The following is a 26318-nucleotide window of genomic DNA, read 5'->3' on the forward strand; positions in this document are numbered from 1 at the left end:
ACCTTATTTTATTCTGTAGTGTCTTCAATTTGGCAGGATAAAAATATGATTAAAGCTATTTAAAATTATTCATTGTTACAATGTAAAGTACCATATTACCATCTGTTACTCAAATAAATTCAAATTTTATAACTACAAGAGCGAAAGTAATAGACGCCAATTAATATTATAGAATAAGCCGCTGTTAGAAAAACCTAGGTTTATTTTATAAAACTCTAGATAAAAATACAAGCAAAAAATCTGAAACTAACCATTTTTCTGATTAATAGCTCCTGTTTACGTAAATAACGGACACTTCTGGCCAAAATTAGTATCTGAATATTCATTTCATAAGAATTTGAATTATTTTATGATAAAAACCGGTAAACGAGCAGACAGGTGATCACCTGATGGTAAGCAATTGTCGCCACCCAAGGAGACCCAAAACACCAGAGGCGTTACAAGTGCGTTAAATTTAAAGGTTATTGGGGAATCGGAGAATGGAAAGATTGGGGAGGGTAATTGGGCCTCCGGTAACTTCACTTACACAACAAAACACAACGCAAGTGTTATTTCACTTCACTTTTCTGTGAGGTAGGTTGGGTATAAACCCTTCTTTTTGGAATTGTATAATTTATATATCTTTAAAATTTTCAACTGAAATTGAAGTAGACGTTATTTAAATTGAAAGCCAGAATATTATTTTAGTGGATTACTGAGAAACGAATTTGTGTTTAACAAACAATGTAGTTTGGTGAGTGGTCAGGGAACTACATCTCGGTAAATTGGACGAGCTGAAACTATGCACTGAGTAGTAATGTTTGTACAGTAAATTCTCTTCCCCATTTCAACGTCTAAGATGATTAATAGAATGAATAGCTGACTATAACTTAATTTTTTTTATAAACTTTTTCTCACTTTAGGATTTTCTCCTGTGTCGTGAGTGCGTTTACAAAAATATAAGTTCACATACACATGACACTCAGACCCGAAACAACAATTTGTAGATCACACAAAGAGTTGCTCCGTACGGGAATCGAAACCGCTACACGTTACGCGGCAGCCGGTTGCCTAAACACCGCGCCATCCGCAAACCAATTTTGTCTATAATATTAAATGATATATCTCAATTACAAACTACAATGCTCTATAGCATTTTATAAAATCGACGTTAAAATTTCACGCTCGAATAATTCAAAAACTGTAATAAATACCTATCAAAAATTGTATTTGTCAATGAGCAATATTTTCCAATCCAATCGACGACGGCCGATCTGATAAAGTAGTCCAACCATGTAGTAAAGGGTTAGTGAGTTAAGCTGTTTTTGTTTCACCCTCAAACCCTTAAAACAAATAAAATTGCCTTCTAATTGTATATAATTTGGGGGAATAGGGTTTTCAGAATTCTCTCGTTTATCAGAAGTTGGCACAAATATTTGTATACCATACAAATTTTCCGCTTTGTTTAAGTTTGTCCCTACGGAAGTTTGCCGGACGCGGACACTCGGTTTACGTCTATTGAACGGTCGATTAGTAGGGGCGACGGAAATTATAAATATTATGTTGTTTATATTTTTAGTTGCCTTTTTAGTTTTAGATGTTATTGTTTATTTATGAGTGACAAAAATTGGCATGATACTACAGGTAATGTAATCAATAGTGCATCATTTTTATCACAAATTAAATATGATACTAAGTATTTTAAAAACGGCAAATTCTATATTTTAGTTACTTACTAACTGAATGTAATATAATTATTTTAAATACTAGGAAGCAGATCTCGACCGCGATTTGTTTGTTAGCAAAAATGTCTGCTCAATTCAGAAACCGTATGAAAGAGCCGTCTCACTGGAACTTCAGAAAGAGTGGCGTTAACTTGGAAAGCAAAAAAAACTTCATTTACCAAACAAATAGAAAGTTTTAATTGAAAAACAAAATTTTCGAGAGAAAGGCTTCATTTTCCACGTTTCTTAATAAAAGTGGCGAACTTGATGTCTAATTGAGTGATGTTTTATACAATTCTCTAATTCACTGTTTTATTTCTTGCGAAGAAAAATGGAAGAGTATTTTTATATTTTTGTTTATTGAATGAGGAAAAGTGTTTTTTGTAGCTGTCGACCGCTGGACCCATTGGTTTATAAAGCCTTACACAAAACGTCCCTAGAGTATCAAAGCCCAAAGCAAAAAAGCACTTAAGACAGCGACGACTCAAACTGAGTCTCAATAGAGCATCCGTCTTAGTTCACCTTTCATTTCGCGTCTAAAAGTCTACACCGGCTACAACCTTTGACCAACTGTAAATAGACAAGGCCACGACCCACAAACAACTCGAACAACACTAGCGCTCATCTTGCCCTGTTTTCTTTCCATATTTAAAAACGGAACCAAGTGACAGAGCGTTTTCCTTATGTTATAAAAAAAGAAAAACGCGTTTGAAATAAGAATAAATTTTTTTCGTCATTCCTCATTGAAATTGGTGTTCAATGTCACCTTATTTTTATATGAAAGCAAAGCATTAAAGTATATAATGAATAAATTTATAAATAAACTTAATAAAAGATAACGTAATACTTTGGCTGCCTCCATAATAGGTATAATTGTATGAACCGTTTGGCTCTTTGTAGCTTAAAGTGGGACACAAACGAACTTGTCTAGCCAAGTAAAAACCACTGCAATTTAAAAGTGCTAGAGTATAGTTAAAATTGTACCTAATGTTATGAAAATAAATCACATATTACATTCTCATAGCTGTCATTTGGTAAACATTTACAAAAAATTTATAAACATTACATTTTAGTCAAACTTCGTAATATAAGAGCGTGCAAGTAATGTAGAGTGAATGCAATGTGTTTATAATGTTAAAGCAAAGAGGTGTAAACTGTCATAGTGGCCATTTTATGGTGTAAACTTAGTTTATGAAACACGGAACGCGGTAACTTCATTATCTCACCTAGAGTAGAGCGAGCGTTGGAAATTTTTGCAGCGTTTATTCATCAAACAGTCGGCCCAAACTTTGTTCAGGTACTAAAATAATTAACCCGAAAAACTTTACAGCTCTGATAACTCCTTCTAAAATTATGCTCAGCTTAAAGTAGAGCTTTACTTTTTTTTTCTTTTTTCCTAATTTCAATTTGTATAGTTTATCGCTCCCAAGATGTTTATTCTACGAGAACTCCGTTCGTGGAAATGAAAATGTTTTTGAAACACGAACTTAACTGTTTGTTTATAATTTTTGGGATTACGTATTTTTTTAAGTAACTTCCGAAACAAGAGCAGGGTTCTTAGAATAAAAAATAACCATGAGTATTGAACTCAGACACGCTTAAGCTGCCTACATCGTAAGCATGGTATTCAATTTTATGTTTTAAATATAGGTACTTAGAACATAGTAAAAATGAATAACATAATTAAGAACACAATTACGTAGGTACTCGCATTCTAAGTTAGGCGCGAAGTACTTAGATTTTACTTAATTAAATACCTTTTATACGGCGCGTATACTCCGGTGCCATTATTTAAACTTTCTTACCTGAAACAAATAACGGAAACATTTAATTTACTTTCAAGTTCAAGAATCAACAGTGCTATTGTTTGAGATGAATGAAGTTCATACAAGTAATTAAGCGAACTGAGAGATTTCTGCTAAATAGATTTTCCTTCTATTAGAATTTGTACCTTTATTTACCATAGTTGTATTTAACGTCGCTTGGATTACGCCACTATTGACTAACAAAAACTTTGATTGAAAACAATTCATAGAGTATAGTACATTCTAAACTTTGAACAATATTTTGGCTACAAATATACTCTCGAAGGGGTAGAAAGAGGCCTGGATAGAGATGAACATTCCCAAAGAAACACAATGACAAGAATTCTCAAGAACATGTGAATAACTATTTCAATTTAACAACTAATATGAGTAGTTCCTAAACTTACAGTAGTTGGATTAAAACTTATAGCATGGTATATGCCTTTGGACTTCAGTGGCGCAATCACTATGTGTGTTTATCAAAAAATAGAACCAAAATGACCAGTATTAAACATACTGGTATCTGTGTCAAAGTGTATCTAACTATTAAATATTCTGAAAGAGAATACAGTGTAATAGTGCGCAGTGTTCACTGTCCGCGTCTCTGATGCCGCCACAGTCGGATACACACAAGAGGCTTTATCATTTCAAAAGCTTCCATAAATCGAGCCCCTAGCGGAACATTGCCAGCGACTGGAACATCTGTTGCTCCAATACTGTCCGATAAAAGATGCAATTTGGAAACAATGGCTTTCAAAGTTGAGAAAACTGATATTATCTTGATCCAAGCGAAATGTTACCACAAAATAATTGAATCGTTACATTTTAGTCTGTAACAATCACGAATACATTAAATCTAAAAACTTTTCCTTTATCATCCTAACTAAAAGGTTTGTTAAACATGTCTGAGACAAACAATCACCTCCATCCCCTCTATAGCGCCTAATATTAATATTTATGCAAATGTCAATATTAAAATCATTCTCGGCACGAGCCAGAATATCAATGAAGCATCAAATGCGGCCGAGAGAACCTTTTTCGGTACGCAATCGACACAGAATCGATTTGCAATGAGGTTTTAGCGAAGCCACAATGAAATTATCCGGGCTTTGGGCACCGGATATTAAACACAGATGGGCAGGGACAATCACACAGCAAATAATTCCAATAACGCAGCGAAATACACAGTTTTGTCCAACACTCAAATTAATTAACTATTAATTTTGAATGTTTTCAGTGAATGGCCATTTAGCATTTACCTACATTTGGACCACTCTGCACAATAACTGCTGCTGAGTCTGACTATATTGCAATTTAAATTTATTTTAATATTCAAATCATAATTTATTAATAAAAAACACAGTCCTAAAATAAACTAGAGCTGAATGCAAACCTATGCAGTATGTCTCGGTTACTTAGTTCCGGTAATGAATATTATCGGTAGTCCATTCAAGTGAATGGTAATGAAAGGGCGAAGAGATGAGTGCAATCCCAGAATGTTCCAGTTCTTCATTAGCATACAGATTGATTCACACGCCGAGACGACCGAAATGCTGGTAATGAACCCAATTCAATACACAAGAGTGAATGATTGTGTTTCAAGTTCTACTGGTGTGCTTTTGAGCTACCGAGAATGCATTTTAATTACGCTTCCACCACTTTTCACTAGAGACCTATTGTAAAACGGCTAATTAATTCTTTTGATTAACGCTAGCTTAGTCTAGTTATTTACTTACCTTCATTTCCTTAACTGCTATAGTAGTATCAGTCTTTCCCGTATCCAATTGGTCATTTCTTAACATCGTCTGATCGGTCATAGTACCTTCATCTACTAAAATTTCCCTGCTATTTTTCCTGGAGTGGTTTATAATATCGGGTTTTTCTGTACTCATCAGGTTACTCGCGTTTTCATTTGTACAGTTCTCTTTTCCAGATTTTCTGTCTTCGGCTGAACGTGATTTATCTTCAGAACTTTTTATTTTGAAACAAGATATCGATTTCTTATCTTCTTTACCATCGCTCCTGCTAATTGGATCATTTTTATCACGTTTGCGTTCGTCTTTCTTGTGGTTCTTTGCGGCTTCAGACTTGAGTCGTTTTTTCTTACCATTCCACTTGGAATTTTTGGATCGATTGCTATCGTCACTTGTGCTGACGCTATCGGAGCACACGGGGTTTACTAAGATTTTCGTTGATTTAGCTTTTCGTTCTATTTTCCTCAGATTGAGTAAGTTTCCTGTAGAGCTTATAAGGGATGGCGATGAGTTATGAGACGGAGAACTGTCTTTAGCGTCATCGCTGGAGCGTCGAACGACTGCAGGAATTAGTTTGATGGCTTTCATGGCATCAACAGGGTTATGTCGTATTTTGTGTGTACCAAGTGGCCCCATAGCAACTGGTGGTCCTCCTTTAAATAATAACGCTGTCTCCGTTGGTTGACACACACAAGCTAACATTTTCAATATTCATTTACTTATCACTATTATCACTCACATATTTGGTGTTGGTGTAACGACACGAAACTATCTGAAGTAGAAGGATTATAATAATATTATGTTTGGCTGGAAACCCCGATGATGGAATACAGTAAAGCAAATTTCAACATTCAACGCGGTTATGTAGACAAAACTGCAATGTGAACTGAGTTACATGCGACCGTACGTGAGACATTTACACAAGCACAACGTACGAATGTAATATGTCTCATAATGCATCACAGATATATGACGCGTTTATTAAACTTCCCGCCTGTCGCGGAGACATGTTATTTCTAACTGAATAGCGTAATCATCACCATCGCGTGGATGCTCGTCGTGTTTCCACTTTGAACTGACTTCCTCAATTTAACATCACAATACATACAAATTTGGGAAACGAACAAATTGTGTAAAGAACAACTGGCATTAATGCAGATTGTCTGAATAAAAACTTTTGAATCGACGCATTGAAAACGTCAAATCCCACTGAGAAAGTATTTGCATGTAACAATATTCAAAGTCATTTATAGAGTTTACTGAATAAAATAAACCAAAAGTGTACCGCAAACATTTTGTCCCCGAATCCTTTCTCTGGGGAGGAAAAAGTTCAAAAGCCAGTTACTGCTTTATTCCTCGTATACTCGTATACGTACTTACGCCACGAGTGAAAAGTTGACTTTATCGGATTTTCTGCTCGGCCATGTCACAATGTCTCACCGACGTTCGTATTTATCGTGGTATAGATCTGTAGCGGTACTGATACACTGCTTCCTTAGTGGGTTTGCCCTATTTCCAATCTTATTACATTATAATTTTTGATGAAAAAATATATAAAACCGATATTTTCCAGTAGCCAATACTACTTACGGGTCACTCTGTTAATATACAGTCACACTTTGTCTAAATTGAAGGTCTCTGTCGTTTTTGATACTTGTACTGCAATATGGAAATACCTATAGCATTTATCACATTTCGTTCCCTTCCTAAAAGCATTTCATAAAAGCGTCCACAAGAGCCCTCCCTACTTGCATAATTATATGAATAATCAATCAGGAAAGAGCAATAAAAGTGAATCGTTTGAATACCAAACGTTTGTTATGGAACGAATGTTCAGACGTTCGGTAACCGTAAAAAACAACAATTGTACCTATTCCCCTCAACCTTTCCTTTGAAGAACGACAAGCTCATGAAATTTTGTCACGAAAGAATAAAAAGGGCCCTCTCTATACATATAAAATGATTCAAAAAAGGAAAAGAATGTATGTATACTGACCGAACAAGAATTTACGACAAAGAGAGCAAATCGTATTTGTGTTAACAGAATTAAAATTTCTTGCAAGATTTAAGTATCTATATTATATTTAGAAAATTCCTATTTGGCAAGCTAAACCGCACAAAACTCAAGTATTAAATAGGACTAAACGGCATCATGTAAGATTATTCTCATATCTTTATAATGAACATTTTCAAGACAAGAGTGACGTAAGTGGATAGTGCTATGCAAAATTTGCACGTTGGGAATTCTATACTCGCCGAAATATCCAGGCATGGTCAGGTGTAGTGGACGGAATGCTTAATATTGAGTCTACCAAGACTGCCAACTATGCGGGTATTCAAGTTCTTTTTTGTTTTGTTCAGTCTAGCTGGATAAGGTTTACTTTAATAACCTTATATACCTCATTTAAAGTGTACAAAACCGAAATTATAATACATTTTTAGACATGTGTGAAGCCCACGATTTCACGTGTAACGAATTGATCTAATACTTAGTTTTGTCTTACAATCAAAACTGACCAAATTATATGCATCTAAGGTTTTGATGATTTGAATTTCTAATAAAAAATTTACGTTGTACTGTGACGTCATAGTACAACGTCTCATGTATTTTATTTTTTAATACTTATAACTAATTAGAAGTTATCACTTGATAATGTTTTAAAGCTACTTAAATATAAGAATGTGAAGGTTTTTTTTTTAAATTTACGTAATATTAACATTCTCCATTGTACACAGTACCAGTGACGAAGATAAATCTCATAGGCTTTAATAAAATATGAATTTAATATACGAGATACACCGAAAGGATTTTCATGACGAAAATGCATTTAATGCGAGCCACGCACAAAGGCATCGAGATATGATATTTCAGGTTCCGCAATGTTGAGAACTTTAATTTGAAACTTCCCGAGAATCGTGGTAAAGCATTTATACTGTAAAAATTGGGCAATTTTCTTTTGTATAGGTATTTAATGATGTAAATATTGGATGAACATCAAATTTTTAAAGTTACGAATGAAATGTCAATAAACGGATTTCAATTGGTCGCAAGAGATAATTAAATGTTAAATCTAAGTTTGATAGTATTGTAAGACTAATAGTTAGTCCGTTTGTTTGTGAATGTCAAGCTATTTCGTATAAATCGCTAAACACTATTGATGCATATGCATTGAATAACGTTGTTTAATAAAATAGACTAATACCAAAACCTAGTTAAGCTGTAAAGAAACAGACTTGTTTTCAAAAATTAACAAATTTTCGCTCTACTCTTCTTATAGCTAAGCTTGAATTTTGAATAACTCATACTAAATTTAGATTACAAGGGGTACAAAGTCATTGTACATACATTAGATATTGCTGAGAGCAAGTGCGCACATTCAAGGCGCACGGCACTGTTACATCGGAAGTAGGCTCGGAAGCCAAAGTGTACCAAGTTCCCCACCTCCCTCTAACCCCCACTTCCTATCCCCTCTATCACCTTTCATATAGCATCAACTAGTTCGAAGCTAGACAACTTAAAGTTTTCCAAATAGGAAATTACCTACTTTGTGTTCAGCGAACAGATACATTATGGAAATACGTTATGTTACGCTTTTTGTTACCGACTTCAAAAACGGAGACGATACTATCTTTGAGTGTTATTATCTGAAAAAGTGCTTACGTACGAGTAGGTACTCATAGGTATACATAAACTTAATGTAACTCATTACAGATGACAATAAGTCAAGCCTATGTTTAAATGCAAAATATGAAAAAAAACTTTAGCAACATGAGACACCTTACTCGGCAGCCACTCCTAATTTCGTATTGCAATCAAAATATGAACACTTAAAATAGTCTCATAATTAAAAAAACTATTCAGTCACGTCTGGAATACTAATGCGTCGCGAGCTCTATTTAAAAGTCCATTCGTAAAAATCCCATTGATTCACTCGCGGAAACACTTCACTTTCGAAATAAAGGTCCAGGAAAAGCCCATTAAAACAGCGTTATTATTCAACCCAACGTTCTAGCGGAAAATTAAGAAGAATTTCTCACACAATGGTTAGTGAAATTGCTTGTAACTTCGCAGAACCATTTTTTATGCTGTGACATCAATCACGAGAAAGTTTAGTCCTCCGCGCAACGCCTGTTAATTGAAAGTTATTGCACGGAAAAATATCACAGTGTTCCTCGGTATTCTTAACTTTATATCCAGCTTTAGGAACGAAATTCTAATTTTCTTTTCTGCCATGGTGTCTTTGAAAACAAACAAATTGCCAAGAGCTTAGCGGCGCCGTAAATTCAATTTCATAAAAAATTACTTATTGTATTGAGAGCTGTGGTTATAAGCTGAGGAAAAGATGTCTTTTTGTTGTAAGATATACTTAGCTATTAGTACAATACAGAAAATGGGAAAAAAGACAAGATCACTAATTACAAAACTGAAAACGTTTCACGAACATTTTTATTGGAATAATTAATTTATTTAAACTGTTTATAATCATCATTAAACTTAATTTGCGTGAGATAAGAATCCAATTAGTGCAGGGCGGAATATTTTTAATTAAGAAGGTATGTGCCGACTACCTACCTACCGAAAGATGTGACAGTTTTGTGATTAATTAGGGAAAATGACGTGTATTAGCGTTATAATGTACTGAAGAGGGATTATTCGGTGATCAAGTTCTGGTAATTACTTCACACTGTCTTTTGTATGTGTTTACTAAGGCATTGTGTACACTAGGCGCGGTGACACAGCGGTATTACTTTATGACTAGAACTTTATTAAGTAACATTCGGCTAAATTGGATACGGCACCTACCTACAGCATGATCTTTTTTATTGATTGTCTATAATTTATTTCGTTTTCTACCGTGTTAACTTCACCTGATTCATTTCTACTCAAATATCGTCATTTTAAATTGTCATACATATAAAGTACAGCTTCAAAATTCCATCTAATGTAATTCCCCCCTAAGGTAGGACGGTCCAGTGACAATCACGTGTGAATGGTATTGAAGTAGGTTCATGAATCATGAAGGATGGGTGCTACTGCCATCGATCCCGGCTCAATTAGACAGAGATTTAATTATCACGCCCGCATTGAGTAGTCCAGTGTGAATCTGTCTTTATGGAGGACGTTTAATTTATTAATTTTCCTTTACACTGCTCGTTGATAATGGGGATAGAATATCTCTGTGAAGCGACAAGTAGTCTCGTTGTAGTTTGTCTTTAATTTATTTTCATAGTAATAAATAGTGTTTTGTGCCTGGCAACAGACGGTATCAAACATTGTGTAAGGGAAAAATATTATGAAGATTTTAAATATTAAAAAGTTATCATTTTGTAAAAATTAGAGTGTAAGAGAACGGATTATTATCACACAGATTCAGATAAAGAGTGTAATTGGAATGGAATATTTCATAAATTAATCAGATTGAAAAAGTTTTCGAGTGAATAAATTCCGTTCGTCGACAACGAAACCCGACAGTCGACGAGACGATGGCGACAAGTTTGGTTTTCTACAAACTTGAATTTTCATTAAGTTTCTGTCAGCACGCCATTTTGTTATTTCCCTGAATTAATAATAGAACACTTGATGACACTCCCTTTTAATTTAACTAATTATGTAGTGTGACAGTGAGTTTATATTGTTTGTTTGTGTGTATGTCTGTTGTATAGAAGAGTGACTTGTTTTGAGGTTGATTAATTTCAAACAGCCTGTAAAATATTGTCAATTTATTGTTTATAGTTACAACGATTTACTTCACAATTACAGAAGTATTGTTCTGTAATATATTTTAGACTGACTTCTTCGTTACATTCTTAAAAAAATCCAATAAGACTAAAATGAATGTTTACTGCCTACTTTGCAGTAAATCGTCAATCAACGTTTATCTTCAAACTAATCGCTGTACATTTCAACTAAATTAAACGCATTGTTCTATCCTCACATGAAAATAATAGCAATTTATTATTAAGTGTAATCTCGCCAGCCAATTCCACGGTAATGAGATAAATCTACACCACGCTCTCACTCATCCCTCTAATTGGTTTGTTACTTATGGCAGTCTGTTAGCAATATCATTTGTTTCAAGGTTTATTTGATAAGATTTTTGTTTAAATTTATAATGGCATTTTAAAGAATGTTTCATATTTTAAATATATCTGCCTGCATATTTTAAAATCCAGCGTGAAATCATTTAAGAAGGAGGTATGATTCAATGGAAGTAAATTGCAGACTTAGATTAAATTCCAGGTCTGTAGATAGTCAACGGAGACTCAAAACATCTTTTCATTGGCCACAGGTAACAGCAATGAGTTTATAGCTGTAAGCTAGCCACAATTATATCCGAGCTACTATCTTATATTACAATTTCAAAATTTAACCAAATTGGAATAAAGACCCCTATCGCATAATGTTATTCGGTTATCGTACTTAAGCATTCATCAATGCTCGAGCCTAATTGAGTTATACTACCATTGTAATTCAGACGAATCTGTTGCCAAACAAAGGGAATAATTCTAAACTCCGTCCCATTGGGAATATTGATATATTCAATCAGTACAAAGCGTAAGTCAATTTACGGCCATAACCTTAAATCTAATAGGCTCAATAAATAATTCGGTATGCATAGTGCGCGGATCCAATCTACTGACTATAGAAAACGATCGTAGTTTTAAACAGCCGTAAATCAAATTCGGTTGAAACCTCTAATTGAGTTACGGGAACAATTCAGACGGAAGATATCGGTTAAGGTAATTTCGCTTAACGTAAATTGAATTTTTGCTCCATACACGTGCTAAAACGTTGGCTATTAAATAATGCACGAAACAGAAGGTCGTGAAAATTGCTTTCATCCATTATAGAATATTAATTATCCTCAAACTGAATTGTCCAAAGGAGCGTGATTTATTTTATAAAGATTATCTATAGGAGATTGGTCGATAGAAAATGCGAAACTTGAGGGTGTCTATTGTCTGCTCTGACGTTCAAGATACTTAGATTTACGGCATTTTGTTTCTTTTGTTTTGGTTAACTGGATCTGGTGTTTAGGAACACTCTATTCATTTTAGTCTAAGAATCAAGGCGATAATAATGACTACAAAAAGAACACAAAAGAAGATTTTCATTATCATTATCACCATTCCTTTTCTACATGAGTTCTAATGAAAGAATTAAGTAGATGATAAAGTTTTACATACCTATGCAATAGTAATTTCCTAACTTTTTATAGATCTTGGTGTTTATTACAACCGGTGTTACGTATACGTATAAACTTAACAACTTACTAAGTATCTCTTGGAAAACTTGAAGCAAGTTTAGTATGTAGAGAGACTATACTTAGAATATACTTTAACACCATAACTTAGTCGGCAGTATGGCGTCGTCTGGCAACAATGTAAAGTACTCCTTAGTAGAAGTTTCAACTCATATCATCTTTAGTAGGAATTAGCTCAGCGAGCATTAGGGCGCGTTTAAAGAGATAGAAGTTACGAAGATATGAGCGTCAAATAAGGGAGGCCAGTTTAATTTTCTCTATAGGACACTATTTCTGAGCTTTATCGTTCAAGTCATCATGCTGCGACGCCTAGACCGTTTTACAATGCCTGAAAATTATTTTGCTGTTAGCTTAGCTGATACATTAACCATTTTTCCTAAGGTAACTTGAAATTGTCCGTCAGTTTGACTAACTTAGGGCGGATTTTTCACTTACCAGAAAATTCTTATCGGTATAATATAATTGACATTTGATAGCAATTAGTATGGAAGTTATTCTTCTGATATCATGTATCAGGCGTTGGAAAAATCGTTATTTCAGACGTTTATGCTTAATTTAAGAATAAACGTCTGAAATAACTGGTCTAGAGAATCATACGAAGTATACGTATCCCATATAAACAGTCAGTTTTGAAGATTCATTAAAGATTAGTAGGTATACACACTAACATTAAAAATTCGCTTTCTTAGTCATCCGCCTTTAACAGAACCGCAACCTTATACCAATGTTCCGCTCCATTGGCGCTCATGAAGACTTAAAGGTTGCTGGCGGAAAATTATATCATACCGCCATTCAACTTTGATAGTTTTATAACTAGTTGATGAAGTTTCAATTGGAGTTTTGAAGATATGGAATTAGATCTGACGGAGCGATGGGAGCAATGACTGAGATAACAGCTGTTGTACCAGGATTTTATGCCTATGAGAAGGCAGAAGTTATATAGTTTATACTTACTTTTGACTGTGTAATTATTCAAGATTTGAGTGTGAATTATGAAAGATATAGACATAGAAATAATAGGATGAAATAATAGGGAAAGAAAACAAACAAGTCTAGTTTCTTAAAGAAATATGTCTTGAAACAGGTTAAAAAGTATTTTCTTGATGTTACATGATTGACGTCTACATGTTTATCTACCTAAAGAGAAGTCAGAACTACAAAGTAAAATCCAAACATACTAGGAATGAAATTTGAAATCCTAGAATTTATCATAATACACGTGTATCTAAATGAAAATGAAAAGGTTCAACCCTGACGGTATACGTGGGAGCTACATTTTATAGAGCCTCCCGTGGCTCTCTGGAGCACGATCCGCCGCTTATGAGACATCGATACTGATAAAATGGCCCTGTCAATATCTTCCATTAGTTACCTTCAAGGAGAAGCAGTCATTAGTAATGGGGACCCTCCAATAATTTACTTATTTACCAAATTTATTTACCTATATACAAAATAATGGCGTTCCTTTAACGTTAATTAGTGAAATAAGTAGTTATTTTGCAAACAATTCTAATCTTATTTTACAAACTTGTAGTTTTGTTTGTCTTTCTCTACTGACCGTTTTGAATCGACTTCAAAAAAGGAGGTTTTCAGTTTGACCTGTATGTATTTATATTGTTGTGTGTATTCGCTCGTGTAAGCCTATGAAAAGCTAGCAAAGTAATTGTAGCTATAATCAAACTTTAGGCAGTAACAAGAACATCATAAGGCATTTAGTTTTCATGTAAGAGCCTTATTTTGACAGCCTCTACTTCCCCGGGATGAAGCCTAATTTAATATGTAATTCATAAAGCTTGCAGCCTTTGTTTTTACTGAATAAAGCAACTTTCTACCTACTTTTAAGGCGAAATTGAGTTACTTAAGCTACACGCCACAGAATTTTATGAAAATATTCACTTACAAAGTTAAGGAGTTAACGATGTTCGTACTCAAACAGACTTGCTAATACAAATCTTAAGGATGAATGGAATGTGAAGATTACCTATTTAAGGTAAAGATAAGCTTAATTTTGAATACATTACTTAGGATTAGCAATGTATTTGTAATACTCCGTTTCCAAGTTAAAAAAAGAATGAGCACTCATTTGAGATCATATAAATATCAAAACTACGTCTTTATATGGTATAAACTGGTAAATGAAAAGACGTATCACTTAATGTTAAGCAATCGCCTGACACTCGAAACACTAGAGCCGTTACAAGTACGTTGCGCACCTTTTGGGAGTTAGGTATTTAAGGGTTGTTGGGGAATCGCAAGGGTTGTTTCACGTTGGTTTTCTGTGAGACCGTAGTATCACTCCGGTCGAGCCGGTCTAGTCATGCCGAAGCATTGCTTTCCCACATTTAATCTCTATAAACATTATATCCATTGATAAGATGAACGGACGGCAATCTAATCCTGACCCACAAAAGCCATCACACATTCTTATAACTTCGCGCCGCAAGAAAAGCCGCCTCGCGATCGCAGAGCGTTTGTACCGAAGTTTTAATGTGGATATAATGAGTTTACGCGACATCTGGTACAAATTTTGAAAGCACCTAAAGCGACTCAAATTATTTTCACAATTTGTTAAAACGTATTAAGAAACGTATTCATTAACATTTGAAACAATAAGTGGATGTGGAGCACAGGTTTTAAACTATACTTAAATACGGATCGGTTTAAGCAAAATTGTTCAAGTTTTGAAACATTTGTGGCGTGGTTCTCTGAGATCACTCTACCTACCTGTTGGATGTGTTAGGATCATTAAGTTAATACCCCCTTTTCACTTGGCTTACGACGGGACCCCCGAAGTGTTTGGGTGTTTACATGACGCATTTTTGTTCCCTGCCTTTCCTCTTTGCTACAGAAGATTTATTATCTTGTCTCAAGGACGGGTGGAAAGGAGCTGAAGGACTATTAGGAAAGAGATCTGGCACAAAGAGTCCTTTAGAAACGGTATGAAATGTTTCATTTTGTAACATTTGTAATCTTTCAACTTGTGAGATAGATTTGTTCGGAAACTAGACTTATAACTTTGGAAACTAAGCATGTTTCTAACAAATGTATGATTTTTATTAAATGTTCGAATTATTTAATGTTTTCTACATCGAGTTTAAAGCTTACATTGTAGTGTTGGAAAATAATAAAACTATTATCTAACTTAATTTGATGCGAAAAGTTTAATGAAAATTGAACCGGTCGGGTTCATGATATTATAATGTTAGTAGTTTGCGGTATTCAAGGTTAATAAACAAGAAAAGTTTCGAAAATATATAAACTCAAGTTGTTTTAATAATATTAGAATAACTATCTAAACCTAAGTACCTGAGGGTATGAAAAATAAAGGTATAATCTGTTATACATAATTATGCCGTGTGATAGAATATATTGTCGTAAGCCATAATTACAAAGGAAATCAATAAAAACCAATAATAAAGATAATAATTACTTATGCTTCTCCCACGTGTCACCGTGTATTTGAGCTTATAATGAATTCATTGAACCGTATGTAAATCTAGTAGATCGGTTGTGTCTACTTACTTATATGTCTCATAACAAATATACATACATACATTAAGCTATGACTACCAGTATAAGCTGACCGTTGAATGTGCAGAAAGATTATACAAAGCGAGACCAAGATAAACTGGTTTTGTATAGCTGGATATGTAAGCTGTGTGTACGCGGAGGCTCGACTCGAAATCCATGCGGAAATGTCACTGACTGTCAGCAAAAGGAATGAATACTCAGGTTGATGTTTATAGGCAAACGGATATTTTGAAGGTAAATAAATTGTAGTGAATACTGAATTATGTTTACTAAGAAAATATATCGTGGGTAAAGATTTGAGGAGATGTGGATACGGAGTTAAGTTTAGAGCGTTTTTATTTTTGAGGGCGAAAATTCATCCTATGACTTCTGCCGCCTTGAACGAGGCGAGAAGGAGTGTTACCCCGTTTCTACTAGGCAGTCCGCCACTTCAGGTGGGTTTTGAACGATAAATCTCAATGTTGTTGAGCAATTTTTGGTGTTTGTGTGATCAATATCATGTGATCAATATCCCATTTATTACTTTTGGTAATGAAGTTATAATTGTATGTTATTTTCATATTCTCATAAAATAATTGTTAAATACGGATTAACAGTAAGTGATAAGCAAAGTTAACTTCGATATATTTCAGAGGTAACTTGATCATATCAGCATTTTAAAAGCTTGTGTATCTCTATAAAATTTACATGATTTCATATTTGATACTTGTAATTAATATTAAACAATAATATCAGCCCCGATTACAGAACAACCTTACCACCACACACAACATCATCATTGACCACGAGATCACTGAATGACACGATGATTTTCAGTTAACATTTTACACAGTTACCGTTGCGGTCGGTTGTACGCTGTACGCGGCGGCCGTACGCGTAATCAACAGCCATCGGACGTCACCGCGTAATATTGGGAATACGTTCATAAACCGTCCAGTTCACACGTTTATTAATTAACTACCCAAAACTAGGTACTGCTATTTCTGTAAATAATTATTATTGTGTTTTTATCTTAGTTTTTTGTTCTTTTAAATACAGGTAAAAAAAATGTTATGCTCCCTAAAGTTGATACCAGTTTAAGAGACTAAAACATGGTATAATAATAATCTAAAATATGAAACATTATTTCTTACATAGGTAATGGAAAAAAAAACAAAATTGTCCATAAAAACTAGACAACTACAAGGATAAAAACGTTATAAGAGCAAGCTTTAAAAAGCATTTCAGACTTCGGCTTTATCAATCCTCTAAGAAAGACTTAACTGGTGAAAAGTGGGTGTTACATATATATTGAAAGCGTCTCTAACAACAAGTTCGGGGATTAAAAGCCGTGACATCATTTTAAAATATATTTTAGGAGTCGAAAATAGACATCATCAAAATAATATTGTTCCGTTTAAACAGAGTAAAGGCTGTCATAATTAACAGGTAATGACGAGTTTATAGCTCAATTAACCGGATATTTCGTGAACAATAATTCTTTGAAGCAGTTTATTGTGGACCTATTACAATTAAATGGAAACAAAATTTCTGGGTAAGTACCTACAGCCTATTAAACCGTTTAAACAACCTACTTTTTGAAGTGTAATATGCTGAAAAATAGATTTAAGTAGATATTTTTAATTGTTCAGTAACCCTATGTTGTAGTGGGGTGCGTCCAATGAGAAATTCTTGTTAGAAAAAGAATACTGTATCCAACAATATCTGTAGTAATATGTAGTATACATAAAGTAGTACTAAAAGGAAGCCTTAAATTAAAACTTAGGTATTAATGACACAAAAATTCTAACAAAATCTAAAAATATCAAATGTCTAAGAGACATTATCAAGTTTGCTAATGACGACACTTGTAAGACAACCAAAACAGGAACATTCACCAGAATTCAAATTATTCAATGGCTTTTGTCGCTGACTGTAAAACCAGGGCTGCCACGCAAACGTTATGCGAACGAATAAAATTTTATTGATCTTAGGTCTCAGCAAGCCGAAACTAAAGACATTTAGCCAATATTGTGGGTAAATACCAAAGAGAAACTTTGTGGAAGTTTGTAACTAAGAAAATATATGATCCTAGTTACTTACTTTTATGTCTTTACTTTGACAGACATGTAATAATATTGTAATAAAGTTTTCAGTGTTATTACATGGGAGATACGTTAGATTAATGCCTCCCTTACTTCAAACAATAGTCCTACAAATTGAGGACCAACCTATCTGTTCATTAAACACGTGAGTCCCCATTCATAAACCTTATTTTAGACAATAGGGTCTACAATCCATTCTGAGAGCGCAACATTGACGGAAATAGCATATCGATCAAAGTTATAACAAGACAAAGCTATTTTAGTTGCCCTTTGTCTTTTTAAAATTGAAAATTAACTATTTTAAACTAAATCTAATACAGCAGAGATATATTAGAATTGTAAAGCTTGATTAATAATTTATTAATTGGACAGTGTACTTTATTTAACTACTATGAAGGGTAGCTATTATTTTGCTGTTCCAAATTAACTTATTGTTGCCGGTAGCCAAAGCCTTGGGCCACAACTTGTATATCTTTAGAATTGGACTGATTATGAACTGGGCAATGAAGCACTGTTAAGATAAACTGGGGACATATTGCAATAATTATTCAGAAGTGAAGTACAAGATAATACTGTGTAATTTGACATAGAGATAGAAATTAATTGATGAGAAAATGTAACAAGGAAATGGGATTAATTGACAAATATTTGTCAGTCTGCATAGTCTAAATGAAGCACCAGCAAGATGTCTTTTGCGCCACAATCGCGTATAATATATATTCCTTTTTCCATACATATAATGCAAAACAATGACAAAATAAAATAGAGAGAAACAAAATGACAAAGTAAAGACAGTTTGTAGCAAATTACACAAGCATCGCGTTTCCCTACTTGAGAGAAGTCTCATTAATATACAATATTAATTTACACTTAAATAAACGGTAACAATATAGATACCATTTGTAAAGTCGGGTAAGTAAGCCCATCTTCAATCGTAGCCATTTACTTTTACGTCTTGTAATTAAAAAGTTAAGGCCTTCACGGTCGTTCGCCATTTAATAAATACTTAAACGTCATTATGGCTCTGTTATGCTTGCCTAGTAACAATAATTGTTTACTTAAGTATTCAGTTAGGTATTATAAAGACATAATCGTTCTTTAATTGAAAAATAAATACGTAATTGAGAGGGTTTCTCTTCTAGGCTGATCTTGTTTAAAATCTTTTTTATAATTGGCAGTTAATAATGTAGCAATTTTTTTTATTGCGAATATCCTTCTTTTTCTGTAGACCCATATTATGGGATGATTGGATTTAGATGCAACCTAATTGACTAAATATTGACTTATCTGTTGTTTAACCCCGTGGCTAAACCATAGCTACCATTTTTTTTGTGGAATGGGGCAAACAAGCATACACGTCACCTGATGGTAAGCGATCAGCGCCGCCAATGGCAACTCCAGATGACTCACAGGCGTGTTGCCGTCAAGTTACTAAATTGTATTGCTATGCTAAACCAAGATACAACATCCTAATACAAAGACCAGCTATAGAACAATACCTTGAAAGCAACTCTCCATTTAAAAAGTACGTGGCAACATTACCTCGTCACAAGATACCTTAGGAAACGAGTGAGAATCTTTGTGTCGTACTTTTATATCACACTTGAGGTTATTGAAGCTTGTAAGGTGGATATCGATTTTCAATATTTTGATAAGCGAGTGTTCGCCGGTGACAGAATAATGCGAGAATTCTTCATACAATGTAAAGTACGTGTACGGATGGGCAGAAACTAGGCATTGTTGTTTTACATTCGTACGCATACCGATACTTTAACGTACATAAATATGTATTTTTATTACTACGCACTAGTCCTAGGTTTTGTGTGAGTCGAATACGTTAAATTTTGAAGGTTCAAAAGATATTTTTTGTGCAAAAGAAATGTCTCAAAGTAGACATGTAATATGAATTTTGTCGGTGACAAAAATCTAAAAATTATCGTGACTCTTGAATTTTTCATTTTAAGCGTAGTTTTTTTTTAGGTTTTTTGTAATATTATTTAAAGTACCTTATATATTTATTATTCCAATCATGTACCGACTGATTTTTTCCTAAAATTTCTTCGCAACACACAAATCTTGTTTAAAGGACCTCTATTATACAGTGCCTGATTTATAATGTGTGTTAAATGTAGCGGAAAGTTTTAATTATTTCTACTTTGTATGAGTATGTATGAGATATGTTAATAACAATTGAATTAGACTTTGTACAGCAGGCCCTAAGCGTAAATATGTATAATGTCTAAAGGACCAAGTTCGATAATATTGGAATGCTTCGCCTATAAAAGAAGTGTAAAAGTACCAAGTTCCATACACAGAATCAGTTAAATATGAAACACAAGTTTTCACACACTTTGTTATAAACCTACTAAACGCAATGAGTCAAGACTGGCTTTAGGTCAAAGTCAGCAAGCGCATATGCTCTGTTTGGGCGTATTAACATTCCAAACGACCATTGGAAGATATAGATAATTTTTTTGTTTTAGTTCCTTAGGGGTATGAATTTACACCTTCATTATTTTTAAAACCGACTCACACTTGGCCATTTTCAGATTTTTTCCTTTACCTTGACCTAATGACCTACCTCCATGCCAAATTTCAAGTCAATACGCATTGGAAGTGGTCTAGGTTTTTGATGAGTGAGTCAGTCAGTGAGTGTATAGTAAAAATATTTTCTGACGTCAATATCTCAAGATCTACAATTACATTAATGAAATTTTGTATTTTAGACAGTAAGTAGATCTCGATAGATACTAGAAATTTCATATGCGTAATATGATTTTGAGTTATAGGTGGGTCGAACTTGGCCCGAAATGGTTCGTGTAATATAACCCACGGCCGGTGTGTCGGTTTTTTTGCTCGAACTTGGCGGACACACTGCCGTGTGTCTAGATAATGTCTAAAACCAACTTCTGCAGTGTAAAATAACATACAAAATAAAATATGAAACACAAGAAACGTTTCAAATGCAGACTGGCTTTAGCAAAGTCAGCAAGCGCATATGCTCTGTTTGGGCGTATTAACATTCCAAACCCATTCGCCATATGATTGTTCAGCACCGAAATGTTCCACAGATTCAATATGGCGCATAAAATGAACTCAACCGTTTTATTTTATACCGCTTTCAATGAAACACAGAATGATTGAAATGAAAATAGTAATTTGAATAATGTGCGGTCCTTTTACGATAGGTATTTATACCACGTATTATTATAATATGTATATTTAAAGATAATATTGTGTGTATTTCATAGAGACGATTAATATTATTTGAAACTCTTGGTTTGAGTGACCCCTAAAACAGATTGCTAGGATTTCGTTCGTTTGTTTTAGAATTTTAAGAACACCCAAAGGAAAAAAATAACTTTGTAATTTTCTAACAAAACGAAACATGAAATTTTATTCTAGTAGAAGAACTGTGGATACTTTCGTCAATTTTCCATAGAAAAATTATTTATATACCAGAAGTAGAATACCAATTTCATATATAGACATATCCATCGAAATTCACGAAGGCGGGTCAACGCGACATTTTTAGTAAAGCAAACAGCATCCTAAATAAATAAATAGCTCACATTAAATCTAGGAAAGATGTTTGTAAATGTTTATACTTACATTCTTATGAAAACAACCTGTTTGTTTGTTTACATAACTGTTATGTTTGGGAATACTATGGCTTGTTTGTTATTTTTTTATTCTTATATTTACTGACTTTTTACACGTGTCTCTGTATGATAGTCGTATGAAGAGTATTCAGTGTTTTATTTTAGCTATGTCGTAATTTGTTTTTATGTTTACAAATGCGAAAGTTGGTTTGTTACCTCTTTACGCTTTATCTGCTAAACTAATCTTCTTCTAATTTTGCAAACATATAGTCGAAAGTATGCAAAAGGACATAGACTATATTAATACAGATAGAACTGTAGATCAAAGCTAGTTTTTAATATCATCATCATCTCATGATCAAAATTATTTGTCAGTGGTGTCTGAATAATATTAGAAAGTACATATATAACTCGGAAAAAGTCACATTAGAACTTGCCGTTGGTAAGTTTCCCCTGCAGTCTCATGCACGACAAGTCTAAGTCTTGAACCTCAGGCCACTATGACGCTTTAAATACCAATTAGAAAAAATACCAAATCCTTTATACATACTTATACAGACCTAGATATAGGTATCTATCAGTCTATTTCTCTGTATAACACTACAAAGGTAATTCGGTATATCCATACACATACATTATGTGGATATCACACCGTTAGTTTCCAGACACAATGATTCTATTGTCCGCAAAGCTAACAAGCTGACTACGCAATTACACAGGTCATCCTATTGGCGACCAGTAATTAATTCTCAATCCTCATATACAGTTTGCAATCAATGTTGAGCTGAATTACCCTGTAAACAACTGCTCTATACCTAAAACTAGATACATACACATGCATAACGTCACGCCTTTTATCCCCGAAGCGGTAGGCAGAGGTGCACATTATGGCACGTAATGCCGCTATACAATATATACCCACTTTTCACAATTTGTGTCACAAGTCCCAAGTAATAGGGGGTGAACCTATAGCCATATACTGGGCACAATTACTCCTTGTAACTACTGAGATTTTTTTGATAATCTGAAAAAGCCCAGTTAATCTGATCTAAAAATCGAGACCCATTGTCCGGCAGTCGTAATTGCGACCACTCGACCAAGCAGGCAGTCTAGTCTAAATACAGTAAGAATAAACTGGAAACAGAGACTTGTGTAGAATGATACCTATGTGATGGTATTTATAATGATTGTACCTATAATAATATAATTAAATGCCGGCAAATTATTGCCTGCTTTTCGTAAAAGGAAGGAAAAAAGTTTGCAAATTATATTTAACTTTATATTAGATGTAGCTGATTCGCCCACGTGATTAAAGGAAAAAATAGCCTTCTAAAATTAGTTTCCTGTCGTTCTTCAAACTCCTGTGTCCCAGTTATAAGAATTAAAATCGCTCGTTCCAAGAGGAAGACAAACAAGTGCTCGTTTCTTTTTATAATATTATAAGTAAGGACTAATAAAAAAGGTTGATTCAAAATACGACAACCTAAAACTGATGCAATATTACAGACAGAGGTTTTGATACCGCTATACATTGTACACCCACTTTTCACCATTTGCAGTATAAGTCCGATGTAATAAGGGGAGAGCTCTTTGCCATATGCAATATTTTGAATAATTATCCATATCTGGTTAATTAAAGTATTGAATTCCAACCACTAACTGATTTATATTTCGACTATTGTTAAACATAACACCCGCTTTTCGCTATACACCACATCACTACTTTCATATACTCAATCTGACCAATCCGGTAAAACCACATCGAGCAAAAACGTACAGGGTACATCATAAATATAATATTTACTAGCGCATTGCTAGTAACAGGTGCCTGGTACCCTCAAGGGTAAGGTGTCGACCTAATAACGGGTGGACACAAAAACCCTTACTGGACCCGTAACCACTAGTCGACAACTCCCACAAAAAGTTTCATGTATGTTCAAAGGGCCATTCGAAACTGTTTCTTACCCATTAGTGGTACACCAAAGGAAGGTATTCGGTCAGTGATGGATCGTTCTATTCTGGACTTTGTGTATAAAAAAACTAAGTCCTGTATTGTATGTTTAATGTGCATTGCAGCAAAAACTGTTTACGTTGACGCACAGTTCATTGTGCACCCTTATCTAAGGTATTTTGGTTTTGTAATGCGGTGGTCACATTATGGACAATAATGCAAAAACGACCCAAAAAGTCTAATTTCATGATTTTATATGAACATGTCAAAATATATGGAAAAGATAAAATAAAAATAATATACGTTAAAACAAACAGAATTCCATATTTAAAGTTAATGAGACAATACGTTCGTAATTTGAATTCACATCATAAACTTAGATCATATTTCAAATTAGGAAACTTCGGTGTTCTTAAAATAAAAAGTAGGCGGTACAGCCAGCTGTTTACGGTCCCACGCAATTCGTTCAAATACGTCATACCATAAACAATTAGAGCAATTTGGTCATAATAAACTCTAGCGCTCATTTTTTTCTAATTATTCATTACTATGAATTATTATATTATACAGTACAATGACGCAAAGATTACTTCTGGAAATTTTGAACCATGCTTACGTAGATACGTTTTCTTAATTGCTATTGAAGTTTTGAAATCGGCTGTCTTAGATGAAATATGTAGATACTCGTAACTTTCAATATTTAGGTTTTAATACACAAAAATGAAAGATGAATAAGACACAATACAATATATTGTTGGGTCTCAAAAAATTCTACATACATATTTGTTTAATGATCATAAATGCATCTATTGAATTAAAATCGATTCGATCGTCTGTTAAATTCGACTAAAACCATAAAATACCAAAGTGTACCAAAATTCTTAAATTCTCATTATCTAGAAAGTAGAAACAATATCTATTTCACACACATTATTTTATTCCACTTAAAAGTTTTCAACTCTTTAAAAACTTCAACAAAATAGTTTACACTTGACTATGAAACGCGATACACAATTAAAAAACAAAAAAAAATCCTAAACTTTATTTACTAATGCATAACATATGAATGAATTATACGCTTCAAACAGACCAAACCTGTTTCATAACCGTGGGAATATAACCAAGATATAAATAAATATGTAAACAGTCAAGAGAAATGTCAAAGGATGCGAGGTAAACCGTGCGTAGGCCATTCTAGTCATAGATATTTAGGTATAGTGTACACTGTAGGATGTAGGAAGTCAGTTCCAAGCTTTATGAACAGTATTTGTAGGTGTCGTTATGGTTACCCACCCCTGTATAACATTTAGTCTTGTAAGAATAAAAAAAAATCTATCGCCAAAATTCTTGACTTTCGATGATGTACTCAAGTACCTACTTGACTTTTTTCTTTCCCTAAGCATGTAACATATGGCGACAATATGCATATCTTAGTTGACCTGCCGAAACTTTACAGATATACTCAAAAGTTCAACCGAAAAATAACAATCCCAACAAAGCCGACCCGTGTTGCGTAAAAAACACAGGTACCTACAAAACATAACAAAACAACGTCTTAACTTATTCATTATACTTACAAGTTTCAGCTATTTACATCATACTACCGACTAATTTTATTTACAAAGTAACATCGATAAAATTAAATACTTTCCGCCCAGTGAACCTTCACAAATTTAATTTAAAAAGATTTATTAACGAAAATCTTTTATCAATAAATAACTTCTTCAAAGTGAAATTAATAAGAAAATTGGGGTCAAAGGAATATTCGACGGTAACAATCATTAAGGTTTCCAGCCAATTTTGTGAGCACGCATAATCCAAATAACATAAAAATGTCTTTGAAAATAAAACTTCACTAAAATTCACGGATGTATCGAAAGAGGCCGTACTGCGGCATCGCGGGAGAGCGCACGACCACCCCTTAGCAAGGGCGCGAAGCTACTGAACTGACGCAGACGGACACGCCGGAGGACGACGACAGTGTAAGCTAGTGTGCACCCCCATCCCTCTACCCCGACACCTCATTCCAAAAAATGCACACATTAAAGAGAAAAAAGCTCAGTAAGGAATGTGAAGTGTTGCACGTTCATAATTACTTGTGCCTTAGATTTGACTCTTTGTTTATGTACGGTTGTAAACGAGGCCGCGAGCCAGAATGCGCTACCTGTATTGTTCCGTGGCACTTGTTGGAATTCATTTATCTACCACCCCCGTAATTATCTTCCGTGTTCTTAGTATTTCGAGTTGCGAGCTCCGAGATAATTAAATGTTGTTCATCATAACTAAGCCGACACTGAACCACATGCTCCTTGTTCACGTACACGTCCAAAGTTGTGGTTGTTGCAGCTGACAGTTCGGTCGAGGATACAGACCTTGCGTTCAATATTTCGTATCAAATATTTACTTTGCCGTCAAACAGTTAACCGAAATACCCACATACAATCTCGCGTATCGTTTCAATTTGAGATAAAAACAATCGACAAACGTTTGTTCCACTAAAAGGTTTTTTCACTGAATCCATTAACTATTTCTAAGGAATATAACTATTTTAGAATTACCTCAAAAATGCATTTTCAATGAGCGTCTCGGTTTCCAATAAAATTCTCCGGTGTTCGTCCGACTG

The 26318-nt window shown here is 34.1% G+C and overlaps 2 protein-coding genes across 14 annotated transcripts in view; both read right to left on the reverse strand.

Moving 5' to 3' along the window:
* The window catches only part of LOC118267747 (inositol-tetrakisphosphate 1-kinase-like), a 363870-nt gene that overhangs the window by 145120 nt on the left and 192432 nt on the right, over window positions 1-26318 (reverse strand). The window lies entirely within an intron of this gene.
* LOC118267452 (apoptosis-stimulating of p53 protein 1) overlaps window positions 1-26318 on the reverse strand; it is a 273618-nt gene that overhangs the window by 67301 nt on the left and 179999 nt on the right. For 2 of the 13 annotated variants that reach the window (XM_050694099.1, XM_050694094.1), the window contains exons 1-2: window positions 25273-25627; window positions 5245-6034 (exon numbers count right to left, since the gene is read on the reverse strand). The exons of 10 other annotated variants lie outside the window; for them this stretch is intronic. In XM_050694099.1, coding sequence (XP_050550056.1) covers window positions 5245-5964 — 720 coding nt within the window. In that variant the 5' untranslated portion in view covers window positions 5965-6034; window positions 25273-25627. Of the gene's footprint in view, window positions 1-5244; window positions 6035-25272; window positions 25628-26318 lie in introns of those variants that run through there. One more of the 13 variants, XM_050694095.1, reaches the window with a different exon arrangement.

The sequence above is a fragment of the Spodoptera frugiperda genome, chromosome 6 (genome assembly GCF_023101765.2).
Source record: "Spodoptera frugiperda isolate SF20-4 chromosome 6, AGI-APGP_CSIRO_Sfru_2.0, whole genome shotgun sequence".
Taxonomy (NCBI): Eukaryota; Metazoa; Arthropoda; class Insecta; order Lepidoptera; family Noctuidae; genus Spodoptera; species Spodoptera frugiperda.